Raw genomic sequence first — 21,467 nt, 5'->3', positions numbered from 1 at the left:
GCATCCGCCTCTTGGTTTCAGTTCAGCTCATGATCTCACGGTTCCTGAGTTCCAGCCCAGCATCGGACTCTGTGCTGACAGCAGGGAGCCTGCTCGGAATTCTCTCTTGGGCTCTCTCTTTTGGCCCCTTCCCCTGCTCATGCTTTCTCTCTCTGTCGAAATAAATAAACTTACAAAAATAAAAAAATTAAGTATGCTCCAATCTTCTGGCTGCATATAGATGTCCCCTGGACCAGGCTACAGAATTTGAAACCTCTATCAACCTAAAACAAACCAAAACCAAAACCAAACAAAACAAACAAACAGTCCACTAACAAAATCAAGATCTCTTCAATCTAATTTTCCTGAATGAGTTAATATATTTTATCAGAATTTGGTATTTTTTTTTTGACTTACTCAAATCATTTTGCCCATTAGGCATTTCTCAAACTACACAGGAAGACATGTGATAGAATTACCAAAAATTGCTATTTAATGAGCACCTGAATCCATTTATCAATATGCAAATATACGTAGAACTCCCAACAAGCAAAGGTATATGTTAGATGTGCTGAAAAACAGCAAGACAAAAAAGTCACGGTACCTGTTTGCAAAGGATTTACAGTCTGTGAGTGGACAAGATATATAAAGAAGTAATCCTAATGTAGGACTCACATAAGCACCATAACGATAATGTGAACTAGATGATATACATATAACCATATATCATTTGAGGAAATTAGTTAACACATAGAACTAAAGCAAGGAATATATTAGTATTAGTCCGACATTTAGAAACTATTCCGCTCAGAACATCGTGAAATAACATTATGAATTAAGCCAAAACTTAATCTAATTCTTAATATCCACTGAAAGTTTCCTGAAGGCATATAGAAGATTTGAAAAAAACTAAAAAAAAAAAAGCAACAAATCTCACTGTCAAGTGAGGTAATTCATATTATACTATTTTTCATGATACAAACTTTTTGTTACAGGATGTTTGAAAGCTAGGTAAAAATATATCTCGTGGCTTAGGGCTCAGAGTCTAGGATATTTAATATGAATATCCCTTTACTGATGCAAGTACCTGTCTTTTTCAAAGCCCACCTTCCCCATGACCCCATGCAACAGTGCCAGCTCTCAAACATTTTTCCATCCTCTGACTTCTTAGCACGGAGGGTAAGTCAGCACCTCCCTGAATTTTTGCATCTTGACTCATTCAAATGTCTTCCTTACCTCCCGATGCGGTTAGAGTTTCCTCTGGAGAGATGATAATACAATACAATCTGTGCCTCAGATACATTAGAAATTTAACAAATGGTTATGTTTATTGGAAACGAGGAGTTTCCTGAAGGGAGACCCATATACTTCTTTGTAGATTATCAAGAGAAATCAGAATGATGATTTATCAAACAGAAATCTAGTCAGCCCGGTAAGGGATCAATTTCGGTTTTGATTTTGCGTATTTTAAAGTTAACTTTTAAGTTGCAATCATTCTGGCAACGAGCAAATGAAGCCCGAGATCCACACAAAGAAGAATATTTAGCCGTTGCAACCAGGAGAATGTTTGTGCCTGTTTTTAGCCTGCAGGATTTCTATGTCTACTAGTTCTTAGCAGATGCAAATACTAATCTCACCACCCCTCTGCCTTTGCTGCTACGAACCTTGACACCTTTGAAACAGGAGACAGAGGAAGATTACGCATTTCCCAAAACACATCATAAAACTTTCAACCCTGGATAAGTGTTTACCTGGTGATATGCATGCGAACTGAAACCCTGTCATGACATTTATGGGGTAATAACTCCTCATAGAACCATCTTACGTAGGATGATAAACTGTCCCTGGGTGTCAATTAAAAATGCATTTAGAAAGCTGTTTCTCCTGTTTTCTCAATTGTCCTTAATTTATCTTGCCAAAATTGAGCTTCCAGAAAAAAAAAATTGTATAGGATTGCAATCCACTGTGATTTCTTTTCTTTTTCAAATACTGTGTATACATCTCCATCATCTGGGCGACCTACGGTGAAGGTAGCAAGTGAAGGTGGTGGGCAGGGGGCAGTCACGAAACACCGAGGCTGCGGGTACCGGATCAGAAAAAGAATTCAGTAGTTGCCAGCTCACTGCTCGCTCAAACAACCAGGTAGCACATCATTCGCTTTCAGGTGGAGAAACGTTTCTTAAAATATATGAGTTCCTGCACTCTGATATCCGTGCAGAGGATAACCATATTTCTCTTAAAAACTCCTGATCAGTGTAAAATAGTTTTTATAGTGGTTTACATCAGAAAAAAAAAAAGGCTCCTAAGAGATAACCAGCTCTTCTTAGCTTAGGCAAGATGTGATTCTTTGAAACACAAGCCTTCGGGTTGCTCAGTATTAAACGATAACAATCCCATGGATGTCTGCTTAATATTCCATTGGGAGGGTCTGTTTCCAAAGAATGGTCCCACGATCAGCAGTTAATATCAAGCATGAAAAAGTTACTGCTATCAAATAGCTTCTGAAGCCACAATCGAAGAGACTCTATTCAGATCTAGGCAATGTTTGAGTTGCACGTTTATTTTATGTTGGACTAAAATAATCCCATCCGTAGTCCAGTGCCCTGCAGTGACCCCATAGGAATTCCTTCTGGTTCCCAGGTCACTAGGGTGATGGAAGGGAGCTTAGCGGGACTCAGCTAGGAAACGGTGACAAGGAGTTCATTAAGGAGCTGCTGACTGCCAATCACCAGCTGCGAAAACTGGTCCCACATTCAGATCTCGCACCTTCAAACCCAGAACCTACCAGATATCTCTCCCCTAAACTACCGACCCTTCACTCCTTTGCTTCCATCATATCTTCTGATAGGTTGGTTTTTGAGGATGTGGGCATGTCCTCGGAGAACAAAGCCTCTCTGTTAAATGACAATTGGAAAATAAAATAGATTTCAGAAGGCTAAAATGGTTGCATGCCCCATATTCTTGAGCGTTCACAAAAATTTTGGACTTAAAGCATTATTGAACACCTACAAACACAACCTGCCTTTATAATTTATTCTTATAGGGGAACGCATGAGAGAAAAATACACATTGACCCATAATGAATATTTCTGAAAGTACACCAGCAAACATTTTTTTTTCTTAAATCATGTTTCTACTTTGAAATCAGTTTCTAGTAAAAATATATGATTCATGTATATTACATGCACGCAAAATTTTCTGAGTATAAAGAGCCTTGAAAACATACAGGTAGCTCATTCCCAAAAGAAAGTTACACAATGACACTACAAGAAATAGTGCTTAGGTTAAAATTTAGGAAATGCTTTAGGTGCATATTAATGATTCTCTATACCTTCTCGGCCACTAGATATTTTGTTTGTTTTAGCAAGATCTTGCAGAAGGAAGTTTCATCTAGTAACACTATCTTGGATTAAGAAAGAAGAGTTGAGCCAAAGCATAAGAGACTGTTAAAAACTGAGAACAAACTGAGGGTTGATGGGGGGTGGGAGGGAGGAGAGGGTGGGTGATGGGTATTGAAGAGGGCACCTTTTGGGATGAGCACTGGGTGTTGTATGGAAACCATTTTGACAATAAATTTCATATATAAAAAATAAAAAATAAAAAAAATAAAAAAAAAGAAAGAAGAGTTGACAAACAGTGTCCTTGTTGATAAAAAATTGTGTTTTGATAGAATTAAAATGACTAACGTGAGGCACTTGACCCAATTTGGTAAAGCAATAGAGACATTTCCTATCAGAAAATAGAAGAAAATCCTAGGATTGTACAAGACAATGAGACGTAGCTGAAAAATTGTTTTCTTCGCTAACCAGTAGTTTCTATGTCTGCTGATATGTCCTTTTTCAAAAGGTTAGGAGTCCATAAAGTTGCTAATTTGCCTTGTATACTGATTTTCAGATATGCCGTTTTAAGAATCGAGTAGCATATGACATTGGAGTGGCACGAAACTAGATCGCTTTATATGTTTTGAATACCTTTGCCTTATAAAATCTCATAAACTCTAATATTTACCCTCACATAGATGTCTAGACTCATATTTTCAAGTTTAAAAGGCATTCGAAAATGAAAAGTGGATTATTGTATAATGTAATCTGTTCACTTCGTAATACCATAGAAATAGTATGTTGTGGTCAAAGGTTGCTCTATATTTTATCAGTCTGCTCACAAAAGCAAAATTAAAAATCATATTTTAAAGGAGATTTATGGGATATTGAAACATATAACAAAAATTAGCGGCTTAGGTTTTTGAAAACAGCTCATTTCAGCGTGATCTTTGAATGACAGAAGAAATTTGTTTCATTTAACATGACTACATAACGCCCCAGTCATAATTGACTTGATTTCAGCTAATCTGGACTTTTAACTGTCAAGAAATTCTCAGCTAATTTGCCTGGATTATTATGATTATTTAGTAATTTCGGTAAACAATTATCAACCCGTCGCTTCTTTGATAACTTTTGTTCTTTCTGTAACTGAATGAAAACTGGTTTCAATTTGTAAAGATTTTTTTCGTATGTTGGTAATTCATTCAAATGCCCACATAACATGGGGTATGTATACTTTTTTCATGTTTATTTATTTATTTATTTTGAGAGAGAGAGAGAAAGAGAGAGAGAGAGAGAGAGACAGGAAGGGACAGAGAGAGGGGAGAGAGAATCCTAAGCAGCCTCTGCATTGTCAGCATGGAGCCCGACGTGGGGCTTGAACTAACCAACAGTGAGATCGTGACCTGAGTCAAAATCTAGAGTCGGATGCTTAACCAACTGAGCCACCCAAATGCCCCTATACTTTTGCATTGCTGTTATGCATGTTGGAGTTAATACGCATGTCAGTGTGTTTATCATTGCACTGATAAATGTGAACGTGGATATTTACACAATTTGGTATGTATAACTTAAAGGTACGCAATATTTTGAATTATTAATTATTTTCTACAACTTAATAACCGGCGAGAATAACATTATACCGTATTGGAAGTGTCTGTACTAATAATTTCAGAAGTGTATACTTTCCCTAAAGTAAATGTGAAATACCTATGAGCCAGTAATCACACTCCTGGGCATATATCTGACGGGAGTGAAATCAGAATCTTGAAGAGATATTTGCACTCTCGTGTTCATGGCAACGTTATTCGCTATAGCCAAGGTGGGGGAACAACCGATGTGTCTGTCAACGGGTAACTAGATAAGGAAGCTGTGGCATATTTACCCAATGGAATAGTACCCAGCCAAAAAGAAAAAAAAAAAAAAAAAAGGAGGAAATCCTACCATTTGCGACAAAAATGGATGGATCTTGAGGGCATCATGGCAAGTAAAATAATTCACGCAGAGAAAGACAGTGCATGACATCACTTACGTGTGATTCTAGAAACAGAAAATAGGACGGTTGTTGGCAGGGGCGGGGGGGGAGGGCGGAAACGGTTGATGTGGGTGAAAAAGGGTACCCGGTTTCAGCTGTAAGAAGAGTAAGTTCTGACGATCTCCTATGCAGCAGGATGACTATAGTTGACGATACGGTTTGTAGGCTTGAGAGTTGCCGCAGGTCCTTGTTAAGCACTGTCATCACATAAATAAATCAAAAAAAAGGAGTGAACTCTGTTACCTATGTGAGGTGTTAATTATCTTGATCTTGGTAATCATTCTACAGGGTGCATGTATATCCAATCATCAAAATGTCCACTTTAAATATATACGGTTATGTGTGCCGATTATTCTTTAAAAAAGGTAACCCTAAAAATAAAATTAATTTTTGTTTATCAATGCTCACACGTTTATGCTGTGACAGTGTGCACACGGCGTTCACATCCAAGAGTATGAAACACGTAGCAGGTTGCAGTTTTCGCATGCCTAGAATACAATCATACGTATTGTGTATTAATTTGAAGAAGCAAGAAAAGGCTGCAATGCATGCTACGGGTGTATTTCAGGGATGGGTTCCATGCAAAGAAACCAATTTTAAGCTCCTCTACAGATAAATATTTAGGACAAATGAAAGAAAGGGCAATATGGTCCTAGCCTTCCCCTCCCACATTTTTTTAAACATTAGAATACTTTTCTCTTAAGCTGTGTGTGGCCATCTGTCTACCCCAGGGTGATCCGGGTGTTACCCTGTATTCTAGATGGCAGATAGAAGGCATGGCACAATTTCTGAGACATAATAGATCCTCAGTAAATGACACGGTTGGCATGGTTATTGTGTATGGGGATGTCCCTAGACTTCAAGACAAAAGGCTCTACCACTGTTTTAGTAGTAATGGCAGAAAGTTCTGGTAGCGTGAAAAGAGAACAGAAGTAATTCCTGCGATACCCAGAAGACATTTACATTTTACATCTAAGTTATATTCTGAAAATCTTTCTAAGCATGTTTATGGGTGGCAATTCCATGACAACCTCTAAGGAGACAACCTCAGTGTCTCCTGACGGATAGAAGAATCAATCAGTGAATAAATAATGCTCCGTTTCTCTGTCAGTCTGCTTTTCACAATGACTAACTTTCTCTTAAAAAAGAGCCTCAAGCCTAAATGTAAGCCTAACCTGTTTTTTTTCCCCCCATTACATAAGAATGCTTCCTGCTCTGTGTCCATGATTTAGCTCCCTATGTCGATGAAAGGTTTCCTGATTTATAGAATGTAAATACTTTTGTTGCCACATGGAAAAGAGTTTTCGTTTTATTCCCCCCGAAAAGGTGATGATAATAATCTGGTTCATGTGTGTTCGCATTTGCGTTAGTCAAAAGAAAGGCTTACGGCACAACATTTAAGACAGTTGCTTAATAGAGCTGTTATTTAAAGATTTATAGATGCGTGAGAGGTATTGCTACTTAATTAGCATCCCCAAACGGGTCTAGTTGTCAATCTGTGCCTCACATTTCTTCATAGACCCAGTGTCTTTTGCTGTTTAGTTTTGCGCGCAAATCAGTTCTCAAGATGACGGAATGGCAGGCCTGTGCTTATTTTGACAATAAGAAATTGTCAAATCGATGCGACACTGAAATCATGTAACTACTTGAAAGTAAGAATTAACAATTTCCACTATGTTAAAAAAAAAAAAAAATGGCAGTGAAACGTGATGGTTTTGAAACAGTCTCCTGGCAAAGTCCAGTCCGTCTGATGTGCATGTGATGCAAACGCTGAAATTAAGCACTTAATTTTCAGCGCATATCCTAGGGAGGATAAAAGATTTGGAGGACGTTTTATATTTTTAGTATGTTGCATGTTAAGTGGAAAACGTTTGGCTCAGAAGTTCTTTTCATCACATTCTTACAACCATCCTAAATATTTTGTCTCATGTAACAATACGCAATTCTGTTTTTACTTGGCCCCTGTCTTCCCACACATCCATTTCGGTTAAAGGAATTCGAAATGAATCTAATCTCAGTGCTTAGATATGAGGCCTTGTCAGTTCTAAATGGGGAGCGGAGCCACGTGAGAGCCTCTGGGAAATAAAGCCTTGCAAACCCCCTACCTGAAAAGACTCAGCCCGTGGGGTGGAACCGGCACACTGGCTGAAACCTTCAAACCAAAGAGGGTTAGGTGTGAGGTCTGGAGGGATGGGAAATACTTCCGCTCCCTTCTTGTGAACGGCATTGGCCGACTTACAGTCTATTTTTGATCAGCCTGTCGTTAAGGGCACACTATGCAAGTCAAAAGACTTCATTTTTAACAATGTTTTTAAAAGTCCGGGCATAAAGCGAGTGTACGTTTAAACGCTGCTTAAGGGAGGCACAGACTGCAGCTCTGTGGCCTGTGCAAACGTTTTGCGGACCGTGCTAACCAATGATAAACGGACTGCAGCGTAGACTGGTTGGGTCGAGCACGAAAGATCTGCAAACCCAGAAGCGCCGCCACGCTTTGTCACAGCGAGGGCACCGAAGGATACCGGCAAGATCGCTGATTGTTGTTGTGTTTTGGCAGAGGGCAGGGCTGCTCTTTGGGCTCAAAGAAGACCATCAGCAAACCTCATCCTTTGCCCCTAGGGTTCCGCCACCCGGGCCCAGCCGGCTGGCCCGCAGCCTGCGGCAGGGAGGCCCCAGCGCCCGTAGGTGGCGCCCCTCGTCCGTGCTGGCGCTTCTCGCCGCCGCTCTGGGCGCAGCTGGGAAAGCGGCGCGTCTCCCCAGGTCGTTAGAGCTCAGAGTAGGCATTTTAATAAATAAGCGCGAGTGCCAACGCGCTCCGGGAGCGCCGAGGTTCAGAGGAGCAGAAACATAAACCCAGACGCAGGCGCCTCTTTAATCCCTGCCAAAAGCTGACATTTCCCAAACTGGAGATTCCGGAACCACCGCCTTTAAGCCATTAAAAATCCCAGGCTTTTTTTTTTTTTTTCCTTCTCCATCCCAGTCCTTTTTTTTTTTTTTTTCTTTTTTCCCCCCAAGAAAACTGCTTTACCCCCTAATTATGAAAGTGGTCACGCTATTAAGGATTAAGACTTGGAGGGAATTTGGAAAAGAAAAGAAGGAATTGGAAAGAAGAGGCGCGACCGGTGCCTTGAGGGTGCCTAATTATTAAAAGCGAGGCGTCTGGGCAGATTTCGCTCGGGGTGTCTGGGTGAGAGCCGGACCTGGGTGGTGCAGGGTGCGGCGGGGGTGCGGACGCAGAGCGGGTGCGGAGCCCAGGAGGGGGCGGTGCGCGGCGTCTTCCAGGCGATCGCGATGGCTGTGCCGTCCGGAGACCGGAGGAGAGGCCGGGATTGAGGGGGCCCGGCAGAGAGCAACACCCTGGGGGCGCGCTGGACGCGAAGGGCCCTCCTGGGCGGCGGGTCCGGGGGCGGTGCCCGGAACACACCGGTGCGACGAGCGGGGCGCGGCGCGGCGCGGGGCGCGAGGGTCTGAGCAGCTGCGCGGTGCGGGACGCCGGGCGCGCGGGTCCCGGGCGCGGCGCGCTGCGGTGCGGGGCGCGGGGCCGGCGGATCGGAGGCGCGGCGCTGCGAGGGGCGCGGGGCGTGCGGATCCCGGGCGCGGCGCGATGCACGAGGGTGCGAGGCGCGGGGCGTACCCGGAGCGGGCGCGGGCCGGCGCGGGAAAAGGGCAGGGCGGGGCGGCGCGGTTATTGGCCAGGCGCGGGGAGAAGGGCTGCGCTCCGAGTCTCCTCCCGCCAGCTCCCGCTCGTCTTCTTTAAGCAGAACAACTTCGAGGACAGCGCTGCTCGCTCATCATGGATGTCCCAGGTAACCCAAACCCGAGCCTGCCCGCCACGGTCCGCACGTTAATTGCATCCATGCATCTATTTCAATAAGGACCTTCGAGAGTCTGCCTGATGGAGAGGGAGAGAGAGAGAGACAGAGAGAGAGACAGAGAAAGCGCATATCGAAATCAGTTCGTAGTGGGGCTGGGGAGAGGCCACTCCTGGGGAAGCAACTTCTCTCCGGTTAGAGGGACTGTCGGAGGAGTTGCGCGGAGCTGTGGGCGGTGAGGGGAGAGGCGTCTTTGCTTTTCCTTTCCCGACTGGGAATGGAAATGACCTGTCTAGTGTCGTGGGAGAAGAGAGGCCGGGGGGGGAAAGTGCAAACGCGCGCGCAAGTTAGCAGAGAGCTCCGGCGCTGCCTCCCAGGCCGGAAGGAAAGGGCCAGGAGTAGGAACAAAAGCCGCACCATAAAGCCAAGCTTGGGACGCTCCTCGGTGCAGTCCTCTGGTCCTGCGCGGGAGAGGGCGATCGGAGGGGCTTCGAGAACGAAGGACCTCGCTGCTGGCTCTGGGGACATGGGAAGTGGGTGTTTGCGTTTAGAGTCTCTCTTCTTTTTCAAATGTTTTCCTCTTAATCTTACTCACCCTAAGGAGCTTCCTTGGGATTTGTTGGGCGGAAAATGGATACGATGTTATTAACTAAGTGAACTGCTTAAGGAAAAAAAAAATCTCCAGGATGGAAAAACAGAGGATGAGAGGGAAAGCAGAGACAGGAAGAGGTTTCTTGGTGTGGCTTTCAAGAAAATGCCCCTAAAATGAAGGCGATAAACCTTTAGTAGTTTTTTTGTTTTTGTTTTTGTTTTTTTTTTTTTTCTTTTTCTTTTTTCCTTTGCCTGCATCCTAGCCCCTCTCCACCTTTGCAGGATGGGCCCGGGGGTGGCGTTGACGGCGTCTCTGAGGTCACCGACCGAGTCTGAGGGCCGAGGCCCTGCAGAACCTCGGGCCGCGCACCTGACCGCACCCCCGGCGCGCGCAGCCCCGGAGCCCTCAGGGATGCCCTGCCCAGTGCGCCGGGGCGTTCCTCCGACCTGTTGTGCCAATCGGGGAGGGGGTAGCTTTGCGCGGGACTAAGAGGGTGGCCTCCAGGGAGGAGGGGGGTTCCTTGGCGCTGCAGGCACCTGCTCCCCGCGTCCCCTCCCCTCCCCCCCCCCAACCCAGCTTCATCTCCCAGTCTAAGGGTTTGGGTTCTTTGCCCTCACAGGTCCGCTGGCGCCCTTCTCCTGAGGACGACCCTGGCCTTGACCAGCAGAGCAGGGGACCCAGGCCAAAGGAGGCTTCCCCGGGCCCCGCGCAGTCCTGCGCGCCCTCCCGCGCTCCTCCGGCCGCTGCCCGCCGTCGCCCTCGCGCGCCCCCCGCCCCCCCCCTGCCCGGATGGCGGCGCCCGGCCGGGGCCCCCGAGGGCCGCCGCTGACCATGCCCGGGCGCCGGGGGGCGCTGCGCGAGCCGGCTGGCTGCGGCTCCTGCCTGGGGGCGGCGCTGGCCCTGCTGCTGCTGCTGCTGCCGGCCGGCTGCCCGGTGCGGGCGCAGAACGACACGGAGCCCATCGTGCTGGAGGGCAAGTGCCTGGTGGTGTGCGACTCGAGCCCGTCGGCGGACGGCGCGGTCACCTCCTCCCTGGGCATCTCCGTGCGCTCGGGCAGCGCCAAGGTGGCCTTCTCCGCCACGCGGAGCACCAACCACGAGCCGTCCGAGATGAGCAACCGCACCATGACCATCTACTTCGACCAGGTCAGCCGGCCGGCCGGGCCGCCTCGCCTCCCGCCGGGGGTGGAGAGGGCGGGGGCCGGGCGCGTGGGCTGGGGGCTTCCAGGCTCTCCCTGCCTCCCTGCCCTGCCCTTGTCCTTCCTGCCTTTTCGAGTAAGCCCTCCTTGCCATTTCCCCTTTTCACATTGTAGCTTTTGTATCACCATCAGCTCAGTTCGCACTGGGACGACTGAGAGTCCCTTAAAGCCAAGAGACCTGGAATGCATTCCCCAAAAGGAAACTGCCCATTTTACTGTCCTCTGGGGTGAGGGCTGTCGTTTGGGGTGGATGGGTTTCAGCCCCCCAGGTGGCCAACTTGAGGATTGAGCGCGTTGATAACACACCCAAAGAGAGGGTTCTCGATCAGAAACTATGTACTTATTGCTTATTGGGGAATGGTTTGGGGACAGGATGCTTATCTTCAAAAAAAAAAAAAAGTTGGGAAGAATGTGAGGGCAACAGCAGGGATGGGTATATAAATACAAAACAAAATAGAGTGTGGTTAGAGAAATGGAATAGATAGGAAGTACGATACATGCATTGTAATGTGCAAATATATCCGGCCCGTAAATATTATATATAGCGTGGTTCTATAGATTAAGAAAAAAACAAGTAGGGATCAGTGACTTATGTTGCCCTAGGCCACTCCACTTCTCTCTCTAGGTTCAAAGCACAAGGGTCACTGAATGCTCAGACCTTGGCAATCCCTTCTTTGGGTCATCGGGCTCGGGATGGGGGGTTGTGACCTTCCTCCTGTGCCCTCCCGTCTTGGTTACTGTTCTTTTTCAGAAACAAATTGAAAACCTTATGGCAGTTCCCAAACTTTACCTGCTCAGTCCCTTCCTTTTGCCCCTAAAACAGAGGGCTGGGCTCACCAGCCACACTTAATGAACTTCCTTTCTGTTAACCGATTCTCACACCCAGTAAACCGACACATACCGCTGCCTCTTTTGAGGCCAGAGTATTAATTTATGTTCATTCTTGCTAAGGATTGTCTACCTGAGGTTTGGAGGTTTGGGGGGGGGGTCGTTCTTTCATCTGTTTTTTAAATAAAATTATTTATTTTAATGATGTCCAGGTACAGTAGACAATAACGAAATGGGTATTTGCAATCTCTTTACACTTTTAATGCATCCTTCTTCGTGCCTTATTATTAGTCATCTCCCGAGGTCCTACACATAGTTTTCACAGCGTTGCTAATCCATCGTGTCATTTGGTGTGATGTCGGGCAAGACACGTTGTAGGAAGATTCTAATTTTATAGACACGCTAACTATGGCAGGACAGGCTAAACGATGTTTCCCTGGCTCCCCAGGTAGGGTGTACGGAAAACCTGCTTTTCTGGGCTCCTTGGGTGTCCTCTCATCTACAACCGGGCCCAAAAGTTACCAGTTCCCTGAATGTAAACGGATGGAAAAGAGTTGAGGTCGTTGAGGTGGAGGAAACAGCCCCGAGGGTTTGGAAGGAGAATGCTTTATTCTCTTATAAAGTGTTGTGAGGCAGACGGAGAGAGCACAGGCTTGAAGAGACAGACAGGCCTTGTGAAGTACAAGGTCTCGGACAATAGACCCCGGAGTGTCTGCGTGAGCCCGGCAGGCAGGGGGACTGAGTGGCGCCCTGAGCTGTGTCCAAGAAGCTGGCTCCAGGCTTATTTCCCCGAGTCCTTACGGCGCTTCTCAGGGCAACGTCCCACACGGCTGGGGGATTGCACATCATTCATCTGTGATGAGTGTGTGAGAAATAACAGCAGAAGGTGTTCAGCTGAGACTCCTTTTCTGAACAGATGACAGGATCCCTAATCTCGGGTTTTGTTGTTGCTGGCTGTCTGTTTTAAAAGCCCGAGAGCACCGAGGGGGGCCGTTTGATGATTTTAACTGAGTTGTGCATTTGTGTGTGAGTAGGAATGGGGACAGGATCCAGACAGAGTGGCCATATTCTGCCTTAACCATCTGAAAGGGCACTGGGTCATTACGAGGAGTCCTCCACTCTTCAAAGTCTGCTTATGGCATTGTAACACCCTCATCCCCCCTTTTGTTTGAGAAAAGGCGGCTGCAGGGTCACGTGACCTCGTATCCTCCGGTTAATTTTGTCATTAGTCTTGCAGACTCCCTCCTGCAGTTTGAGCTCAGAGTATCCAACTGCTGCCTGCACACCGTTTGCTTCCTCAAGCCTTTCTGCATGACATCATAGCTCAGCCAAGGGAGCAAGCGCACGGCTCAGAGGAAAGCGCAGGGAATCAGCTGCAGCCAGGGTTTGCCTACCCCCGTGGGGTCTTCCACTGAGTACCCGAGATCCAGAACCTCTTGGGCGCTGCCACGGAGGGTGCCAGGGGCTGGGGACACGTGGGGACAAGAACCTCACACCGTCCATTCTCTCCTGGGCGCAATGGAGTGGAGTTCCAAGCTTGAGCGGCTGGAGGTTATCTCATTGAATTGGCTTTGGTATTGATGACCCCATGGCCCGGTTGTCCCCATTCAGTCTGGCGCGGCCCTCTATTTCTGCGAAACTGAACTTCACGTCTAAGTCCCCAGAATCCCACACACGTCTGAACAGACTCCGTTTTGCTCGTGTCCTGACCTTATCGTCTTCCGTTCCTCTCCCTCGCCCTGGCCCTCACCGCGCGAAATTTGCACGCACCTTGTCAATCCACAGGCGAGATACATTTTTAAACATCCTTGTTCATTGCGATCCATGAGGATTCTTTTCCAGCCCCTTCCCCGTGCAGGGCATTTTACCACCGGCTCCTCCCCCCGGGGGCAGCCTTGGCTTGCTGCCTGGGCGCTGGCTTGCGGCTCGGCGGCTCCTGGAGTACCTGGCGTCGGTGGGTGGTGTTGCCAGTCTGGGTAAAACAGATGCTGAGGAGGGGCTTGCCACGTTTGTGCTGTATTCCCTCTTCTCTTTCAGGTATTAGTAAATATTGGCAACCATTTCGATCTTGCCTCCAGCATATTTGTAGCACCGAGAAAAGGCATTTATAGCTTCAGCTTCCACGTGGTCAAAGTGTACAACAGACAGACCATCCAGGTGGGTAGCTTCCAAGCTGCCTGGACCCTTCCAGCGTCGGACTACTAACGCCCCGTGGCCGCAGGTCCTGGCACCCCCTCTGTGACCCCGCGCCAGCCAGGGAGCCTGCTGACCCAGGGCTCCGGGCTCAGGGCCTGCCTCGCGTTCTGGGCCAGGCCCTGGCCCGGGGCTCCCCTGGAAGAGGTGGGGCGCGGGGGAGGTGAGGACAAGTGCGGGCAGGTGGGGTCCTGCACGGTCTGCTGACCTTTACCGTCTGCCCTGCAGGTCAGTTTGATGCAGAACGGCTACCCAGTGATCTCAGCCTTTGCGGGGGACCAGGACGTCACCAGAGAAGCCGCCAGCAATGGTGTCCTGCTGCTGATGGAGAAAGAGGACACCGTGCATCTCAAACTGGAGAGGGGCAACCTCATGGGAGGCTGGAAGTACTCCACATTCTCGGGCTTTTTGGTTTTCCCTCTATGAACACAGAGCCCCCAGACGGTGGGGAAGTTGCGATCTGGACCCAGGCGTCTGCCCTTCCGAACACCCTGAACTTGCCAGAACAGGACCACTTGGTTCCAACCTCCTTCAGACTGTTGAGGTAGAAGAATGATTTCCTTCTAAATCTCCAGTATTTTCTTTGCATATCGGCCACTCCTCGGGAACCTGGCTTCTAATTAGTTTTAGACGACGAGGTCTTAAGGAGAAACGAATTTATCGATTTGAGCAATTTGTACCTGTGATCGTAAAGTCAATACTGGATTTTATTGTCACGGCCGTTGACTTCTCTTCCTTTTGTTTGTACGTTGTATTGTTGCCCCACGCGAGGAGTGCCGTCGATCTCCAGGATGGATTGCAGGTCGCAGGCGGGACTCAGAGCAAGAGCCCCACGAACCACCACCGGCCGGATAGTCCTTGAAATGTGTTCTTTGTGTGTCTGTTCCGCCTTAAGGAAAAGAACGGCTTCGCTTTCATTCTGTATTTGCCCCCGGGTGGACGGGAGGCCTCGGGAGGGGGAAGGGGACATTGTGAATCTGTCAAGAAGCGCTTTATCCGGAGAAGCAAATTTTGCACGATGGGACTGCGACTTTTGCTTTGTATTGTTTACGTGTGTGTGTGGGTTTTTTTGGTTGTCGCTGTTCTTTTTTTTTCTGGAAAAGCTTTGCTTTCTTTCCACACTCAGCTCTCCCTCCTTACCCTTACTTCTATTTTTCATCCTGGGATGGGGGAGAGAAACGTATGTCGATTTCTTGAATGAGACCAAACAAACAAAACAGAAATATACCTGTGTATTTTGTTGTGGATGAGACCGCACCAAACAGAAGGTACCCGTATCTCAGAGTCCAAGTAGCAGACGGACAATTCTGCTTCTTTCAAAGAGATTCTCTCAGATGTACCTTTAGAACTAACCAGCCGGATTGTTGGTTTTTTTTTTTTTTCTTTCTCTCTCTCTCTCTTTTTTTTTTTTTTTTTTTTTTTTTTTTTAACACTCTGGAATACTTTAACAACTTGATGTTCCTGGGTGGCCTGAATCACATAAGAGAAGCATGGGAGCGTAATGACCGAGTGTTCTAAACACACGCTTCCTTGGCCCAGCGTGCTTCGGTCTTCCCAGCTGCCTGTCTTCATCTGTCTGTGTCCACCCCTCCGTGAGTGTATCCGGATCAGGTGTTTCAAAGCCAGCAGGACGGGCTACTCCCCTCCAGGATCCTCCTCTGATCCGCCAAGGAAAGAGGCGTGTTGACACTCTCTGGGAGCACCTGGCGAGAAGCCACCTGGAAGTCACAGCGGTTACAGGTATTGGCGGAGGCACCCTGGGAGCAGTTTTGCAAAGCCTTCCTGTTTGGGCACCTTGTACAACAATAGTGTTAAGACGCGGCTGGGAGATGATGGGTGCAGGGTTCATAGGCCAAGGAAATGTTGCTAATCCCAAAGCAATCCAAGAAGAGACCTCACAGCGGACGTTAATTTGTCTTTTGTGTAACACTGTAACCAAAATATTGATGATAAAAAGTCATAATTTAAGATGCAGAATAAATGGGTTTGATGTCTGGCTTGCTCTAACGCCTTCCAATTGTCTCTCGACTCCTAAAATGTATGCAAGCGAAGGCCAAGGATGAAGGACTCGGGGAAGGGAAAATGCACACCGTACCTCTTGAAAACACACACTCCAATGCACACTCCCATGTGGAGATCTAGCCGTGGTCTAGATGGAGACTGCACACTGAAATACATTTCTATTTATACATATGTATTTGTCACCCAGGAAGGTTTTTGGGAGAGATATTATGGGAACCAGACAGCTAATGCTTTATGGGCAGGCAGTCTGCTTTTATCACATAGAATTCTTGATGTGGTACAAGGTCCAATCCGGTATTGCAGTCAGAGGGCATGGGTCTAAAAGAAACTGACATTTCAATATGGCATCAGTTGTTTCTAAGATCGGTATGAACATGGGGAAACATTGGCTTCCATTTTCAAACAATAAATGCAGTGAGGATTAGAGAAATGAAAAAAGTATACTTTGATGAAGGCTCTACGTTTTCCTGGTCTTGGACAACATAATAGGATACTCAATAATCTAATTAATTTGAATTGAAATGCTATCACATTTTGTTAGGAAAAAAAAAAAAATCAAGAAACATCAACCAAACATCATTTTGGGTATTTTGGCTCTGTGATTAGGAGACACGCGTCTAAGTACGGGCATTGTTTATTAATGCTGATAACACCAACAGCTCGATGCTAGCGAATATTTTTCATCTGTGTCTTACTGCCTTTGGTGAGTTAGTCCTCTGGTCCCTCATTTTTTCAACCTTCTGTTCAGTGTTCAGTTTCAAACAAGCAGCAAACTTCATTAGCGGATCATATCGCCCTTCGGAGATTGAAAATATACGAGTACTTGTTATTTTTATTGCTTACTAAAATGTAACACATATATTTGTTTGTATTTACAGCTTTACTACATACAGGTTGTTATTTGGTTATGCTGTCTAATAAATAAGTTATTTAATCGATCAAGCTAAAAAGACGTATATTTCAGGAGTTTGTTTTATATTAGGAAAACAGCTTCATCCTGTTGATTCCACTCCTGTCATTTATTTATTTACTTACTTATTTATTTCTGTTTTGAGCTGGATGCCAAACACTGCATTAGGGAGAAGCCATGACAGTCGTGCTGCCGAAGTCATTTGTCACCCGCAGTCACAGCTGTGCGGGTTGTTTGGCTAAGGATCTTTGATGGAGGTGAAGTTCCTGTGTGTGGTCCATAAAAATATACATCATCAGAGCAAAATTTGAAATGTGTTTTCCTTTAATTGGGGAGGAAAGAGTGACATCTGGAATACACACCATCTGATCCGTGCTTCCCTGGCTCTGGGCCTCAGTTTCCCCATCTGTGGAGCCAGTTCAGGAACCCCCACACCTCCTGCCCAACTCACGAGGCCATCGTGAGATCACAGGGACACTCTGTGAGATCTACAGGACACCGTGGTGACCAGAGGCATTATGTGGCAGGGAGGGTGTTTCCAGATAGAGATTTTTTTCAATATGCTATTTATTAAAAGCATTTAAAATGAACATCCGACAGGAGGACACTTTTATGTGAAAGTAAGTTTCCATATTCCCCACGAGCTTGTTAAAATGGTAGCACTCCAGAAGTTTAATTTGATTTTTAAGAATGATGATAATATGACTATGTCAAAATCTATGCATTTTCATACTAACTCAATTCTGAATTATGTTCTTGCACTGTCCTATGTGGCTCAAGCCCACCTTTCTGCTCCAGCATGCGATATCCACATTTTACAAAAATATAAAACTAATATTTTTAACACGAGTAAAAATTGAGTTATCAACATTTTTGGCATTATAATAGCGAGTGGGTCTAGCTGTCAAATGTTAATCGTACTAAAGTGTAAATGCCTTTAAAACGATACTATTTTTTAACTTAAAATCTATTCTAATTTGAAATATGACCCTGATTCAACTCTACGCCCTGAGAAACTGTATTTACTATCTATAATTCCTGGACGCTTTTTGCATCTTAATTTTTTTTATTTATGTACTCATGCATAATGAAATTATTTACATTTTAAAAGTTTGTGATTACTATGACTTCTTCGAGCAAAGGTCATGAAAGTCCATCAAATATTGGCAGGAAAACTCATGGAATCCTATAGAGATTACATATTTACTTGTTTGGGAAAAAAATGTTGTAATTTTTTTTTTTTTTTTTTTTGGAAAATCTAGTTATATATATCAAGCATCAGAAGAGTTAAAAAAGATACATAAAAGCAAACCAAAACCTTTCCTGAATCCCTAATTTTATTTGTATTAATTGGTATCGTCACATACGCAGTAACATGTATATCGTTTGCCCATAAATACACGAACAGATACATCTGATTTTTATCAGTGAATGAAATAAAATGCGTAGATTGGTCACGTTCCCCTGGAATCTGGAACTAGGTGAGGGGAGACCTTGATGAATTCCTTTATACAAGCAAAACAAAACCCCGGGCTGCTTCAGCACGTCTCATACGTAGCAAAAGGAGCAGAGAATAAGCTGTCAATTTGTGTGGTGGTTTTGTAATCTTTTATAAGGAAATGAATATTGCGATAAGATAATGTCAGCGTGAATAAGTAGTTAGTGCTTACATTCCTATAGCATAGGAGGTATATAATAATCTAATGCACATGAATGAGAAGCTGTTACATTACATTGAAGGTGGTGTAAATAAAAGTTAGAACTCACAGAAGCAGGTGACATAGAATTATTCTAAAGGTTCATCCGCGCACTCTGTAGAAACACTTGTAAAAAATGTAAAACTAGATTAACCATAGCACTACAGTGAGTTTTTCCGTTTTCCGTTGTTTACATAGGAATTTACTTGTCAAGGGGACTCACACTTTGCTACTAAAACAGGATATTGCAAATACATTTAACATGTAAGATCAAAGCCTGTAAGTTCTCATAAGACTCTTAAAATTAATTTTCTTGGCATTTAAAGAGCATGCACACCAAAGAGAGTGGAGAAAGGTAAGCTACAATTTCCATTTTGGTTTTATCATTTTACATTTTTTGTGCTCAGAATTTTTTTTTTTTTTAAAGAAAACACTGTGAAGATGTTAACTGCTAATGGCCACATACACTGATCAAGTACGTTTATGTATTTGCCTAGCCTGTTAAGACATAATTTTTTTGTGGGGAGGTTTACTGCCTTTGAAGATGGAGAGCTACAATTCATTCACCTTTAGATATTTTAAATGTCTATTTGTTACCTAGCTCTCCATGATGTGATTGGTCAGTCCAGTCCTCACCCTCCCTTCAAAAATAGAAGAAACATCTTTTCAAAATTCCTTTAAATTAGATCCAATGAATATCAAGTTTAAAAAAAAATTATGTGTTTGTGTAATAATATTACACCAAAACATGAATTCTAAGTAAGTGAGCTTTCTTTCCATTCCCAAACCCAGTAGGGTAACTTGAAATTTGTGAGGGCAAAAGCCGTGTGGTTTTACCTCCCACGGATAATAGGAGCTCTGTTTTGTCCTCCTAAGTGGATTTTGCTGTGGATTTCCATCACCAGAATCACTTAAGTGTCTATAGCCTCATAAATCATCATCTTCAGCAACTCGCCCACATACACTCACTGTGTAGTGTAAATGAGCTCCTTGACAACTTAATTTGGAAAAGAAATCTTCATTCCCTCTTCTTAATGCCTCCAGCAGGAACCCCCGGGGTTAGGACGCTGCTTTGCACGGGAGCCATCCTAACACAATGGAACCTACTTAGTAATGAGCCACCACCAGCTTTGAAACCCGACTGGCTACGCCTTAACTTTTATTATTGCCCCCTCATATTTTTCAGGAGTGCTAATTTCTTGTGTGGAATTTGTTCCAGGTGGCAAAAACAAAAACAAAAACAAACCCTGCCCGAGATGGAAAATGTGGAGAATGTTGGCAATGCACTGGGGATGTGGGACTCCTGAGTATTTTGCTTAAGTCTGTTTGCTCTTAATTTCTCGTCTTAAAATGCCTCCCTAAATTTCTTATGCTCTTTAAAGACCAGTAGGATATGGAGCATCCTCCCATCTCCTTGACTTTGTACTATCTATGAGCTTTTATTGTGACTCTGGGTACTTTGCTATGGAACTGACTTAAGAATAATATTTTAAATATAACCAAAATAACCAGAAAAATTGGCAAAGATTCCTTACTACTGAAATTCCTCATTTGCAATGTTTTTTGACATGGTTTGTTTTTACAATGTTTTGCATGGATCATAAAGATTCCTAACAGCTTTCAAATTAACATTAAAATAAATATAAATATTGAATTAAAATCAATATTTATCTTTGAATTGCTAACATATCTTTTTTTTTTTTGCAATCATGTAACTGTTAGGTCATAAGTGGTATACTTTTAGAGAGACGTCTATCACTGAAAAACAAATATAGGACATGAAAATGTGATACTATCATTTTTTTCCATATTCCCAAGCACCATGTAGGGATACTGTAGCATAGTTTTGTTCTGGAACTATAAACTTTCAGTGGAAAAAGCAGTTATGTCATTTATTAAAAAAATCCATTCTTTTGTGGTCAAGGTGTAGATGTTTTCTTTTCATTCCATAACATTTACATATTGCTCCTTAGAGGCTGGATAGCGTGCTTAGGGATGATGATAGAAAAATAAAGACACACATTGTGTGTGCCAAGAGTTTGCAGTCCTTGCTAAATATATAGCCTAGAGGATATCCAGGGTAAACTCATGGTGAGGGGTAGGCTGGGGTGAGCTTAGGAGGAACCTTGGAAATTTGAATGCGTGTTTACTAAAGTGAAAAACATTTTTCACACACGAAGAGGAGAATGCTATTTGGGTGTTGACATTGAATACACTGAACATCCATTAATCTTCCGACCAAAAGGCTCCCTGTGACCTCTCCTCCCACGCTGAATGTGGTTGGGTATTTGGCAGACACATGGCACACTAGGGCTCATGAGCCAACCTTGAATGTACTAAAGTGGAATGGGACAGATATGGGGAATTTCCATTGTCTTAACACATGAAGGTTAAGATATAATAGCCCTTTTTTTACAGTTTTATTTCTGTTTGCCTTGTGTGGTGAGTTGCTGGAGAAGACAGAAGGCATGCTAGAATTAGTCAAACCCTTAGAAGATGGATCTAAATCAAGATACAAGTAAGGCATGATGTGAAGTCCATCACAAACAGAGCTGGATGGAGGACCTTATCTAGCATTTTGGCGTATTTTACAAGCTATTAACCCAATGAATACATTGGGACATTACTCAATGTCTACCTTAAGACACAAAAAATAAACGTGAAATCAAATTGCACTGGTAGAAAACATGAATTATGTGTGTTTTATTAGCTAATCACAAATACATGTGTGTTTGTGAGTGTGCGAACATTGACTATAAACGAATAGGTGTAGCCACAACTTACCTCTGTCAAAATGCTTCCCATGTGCCTCCAGCTCTGCCAGCACTGAACCCTTGCTATCAGGGAAGAGGGAGGTGATAGGGACTTTGCTTTGTACATGGA

General features: G+C 44.6%; 1 protein-coding gene and 1 long non-coding RNA gene across 5 annotated transcripts; one reads left to right on the top strand and one right to left on the bottom strand.

The window, feature by feature from the left end:
• The first annotated feature begins 8,321 nt into the window (after nt 1–8,321).
• On the top strand, nt 8,322–16,915 carry CBLN2 (cerebellin 2 precursor). 4 transcript variants are annotated; one of them, XM_023242101.2, is made up of 5 exons: nt 8,322–8,518; nt 9,093–9,137; nt 10,355–10,881; nt 13,800–13,919; nt 14,184–16,915. In XM_023242101.2, exons 3-5 carry the CDS (start codon nt 10,525–10,527, stop codon nt 14,379–14,381), a joined length of 675 nt encoding a protein of 224 aa, XP_023097869.2. In that variant the 5' UTR covers nt 8,322–8,518; nt 9,093–9,137; nt 10,355–10,524; the 3' UTR covers nt 14,382–16,915. The 4 variants fall into 4 exon arrangements, with proteins under 4 accessions (XP_023097869.2, XP_044897127.1, XP_023097870.2 ...); XM_023242102.2 differs by lacking the exon at nt 8,322–8,518 and adding an exon at nt 8,605–8,757; XM_045041192.1 differs by lacking the exon at nt 9,093–9,137.
• LOC111557347 lies at nt 16,594–17,341 on the bottom strand. Its single transcript, XR_006587637.1, has 3 exons — nt 17,250–17,341; nt 17,013–17,153; nt 16,594–16,773 (listed from the first exon to the last, which is right to left on the bottom strand). It is a non-coding gene; the product is annotated as an uncharacterized LOC111557347 (long non-coding RNA).
• Between the last annotated feature and the right edge of the window lie 4,126 nt (nt 17,342–21,467).

Source organism: Felis catus, chromosome D3 (assembly GCF_018350175.1).
Source record: "Felis catus isolate Fca126 chromosome D3, F.catus_Fca126_mat1.0, whole genome shotgun sequence".
NCBI lineage: Eukaryota > Metazoa > Chordata > Mammalia > Carnivora > Felidae > Felis > Felis catus.
This window is presented reverse-complemented; position numbering and strand designations above follow the sequence as displayed.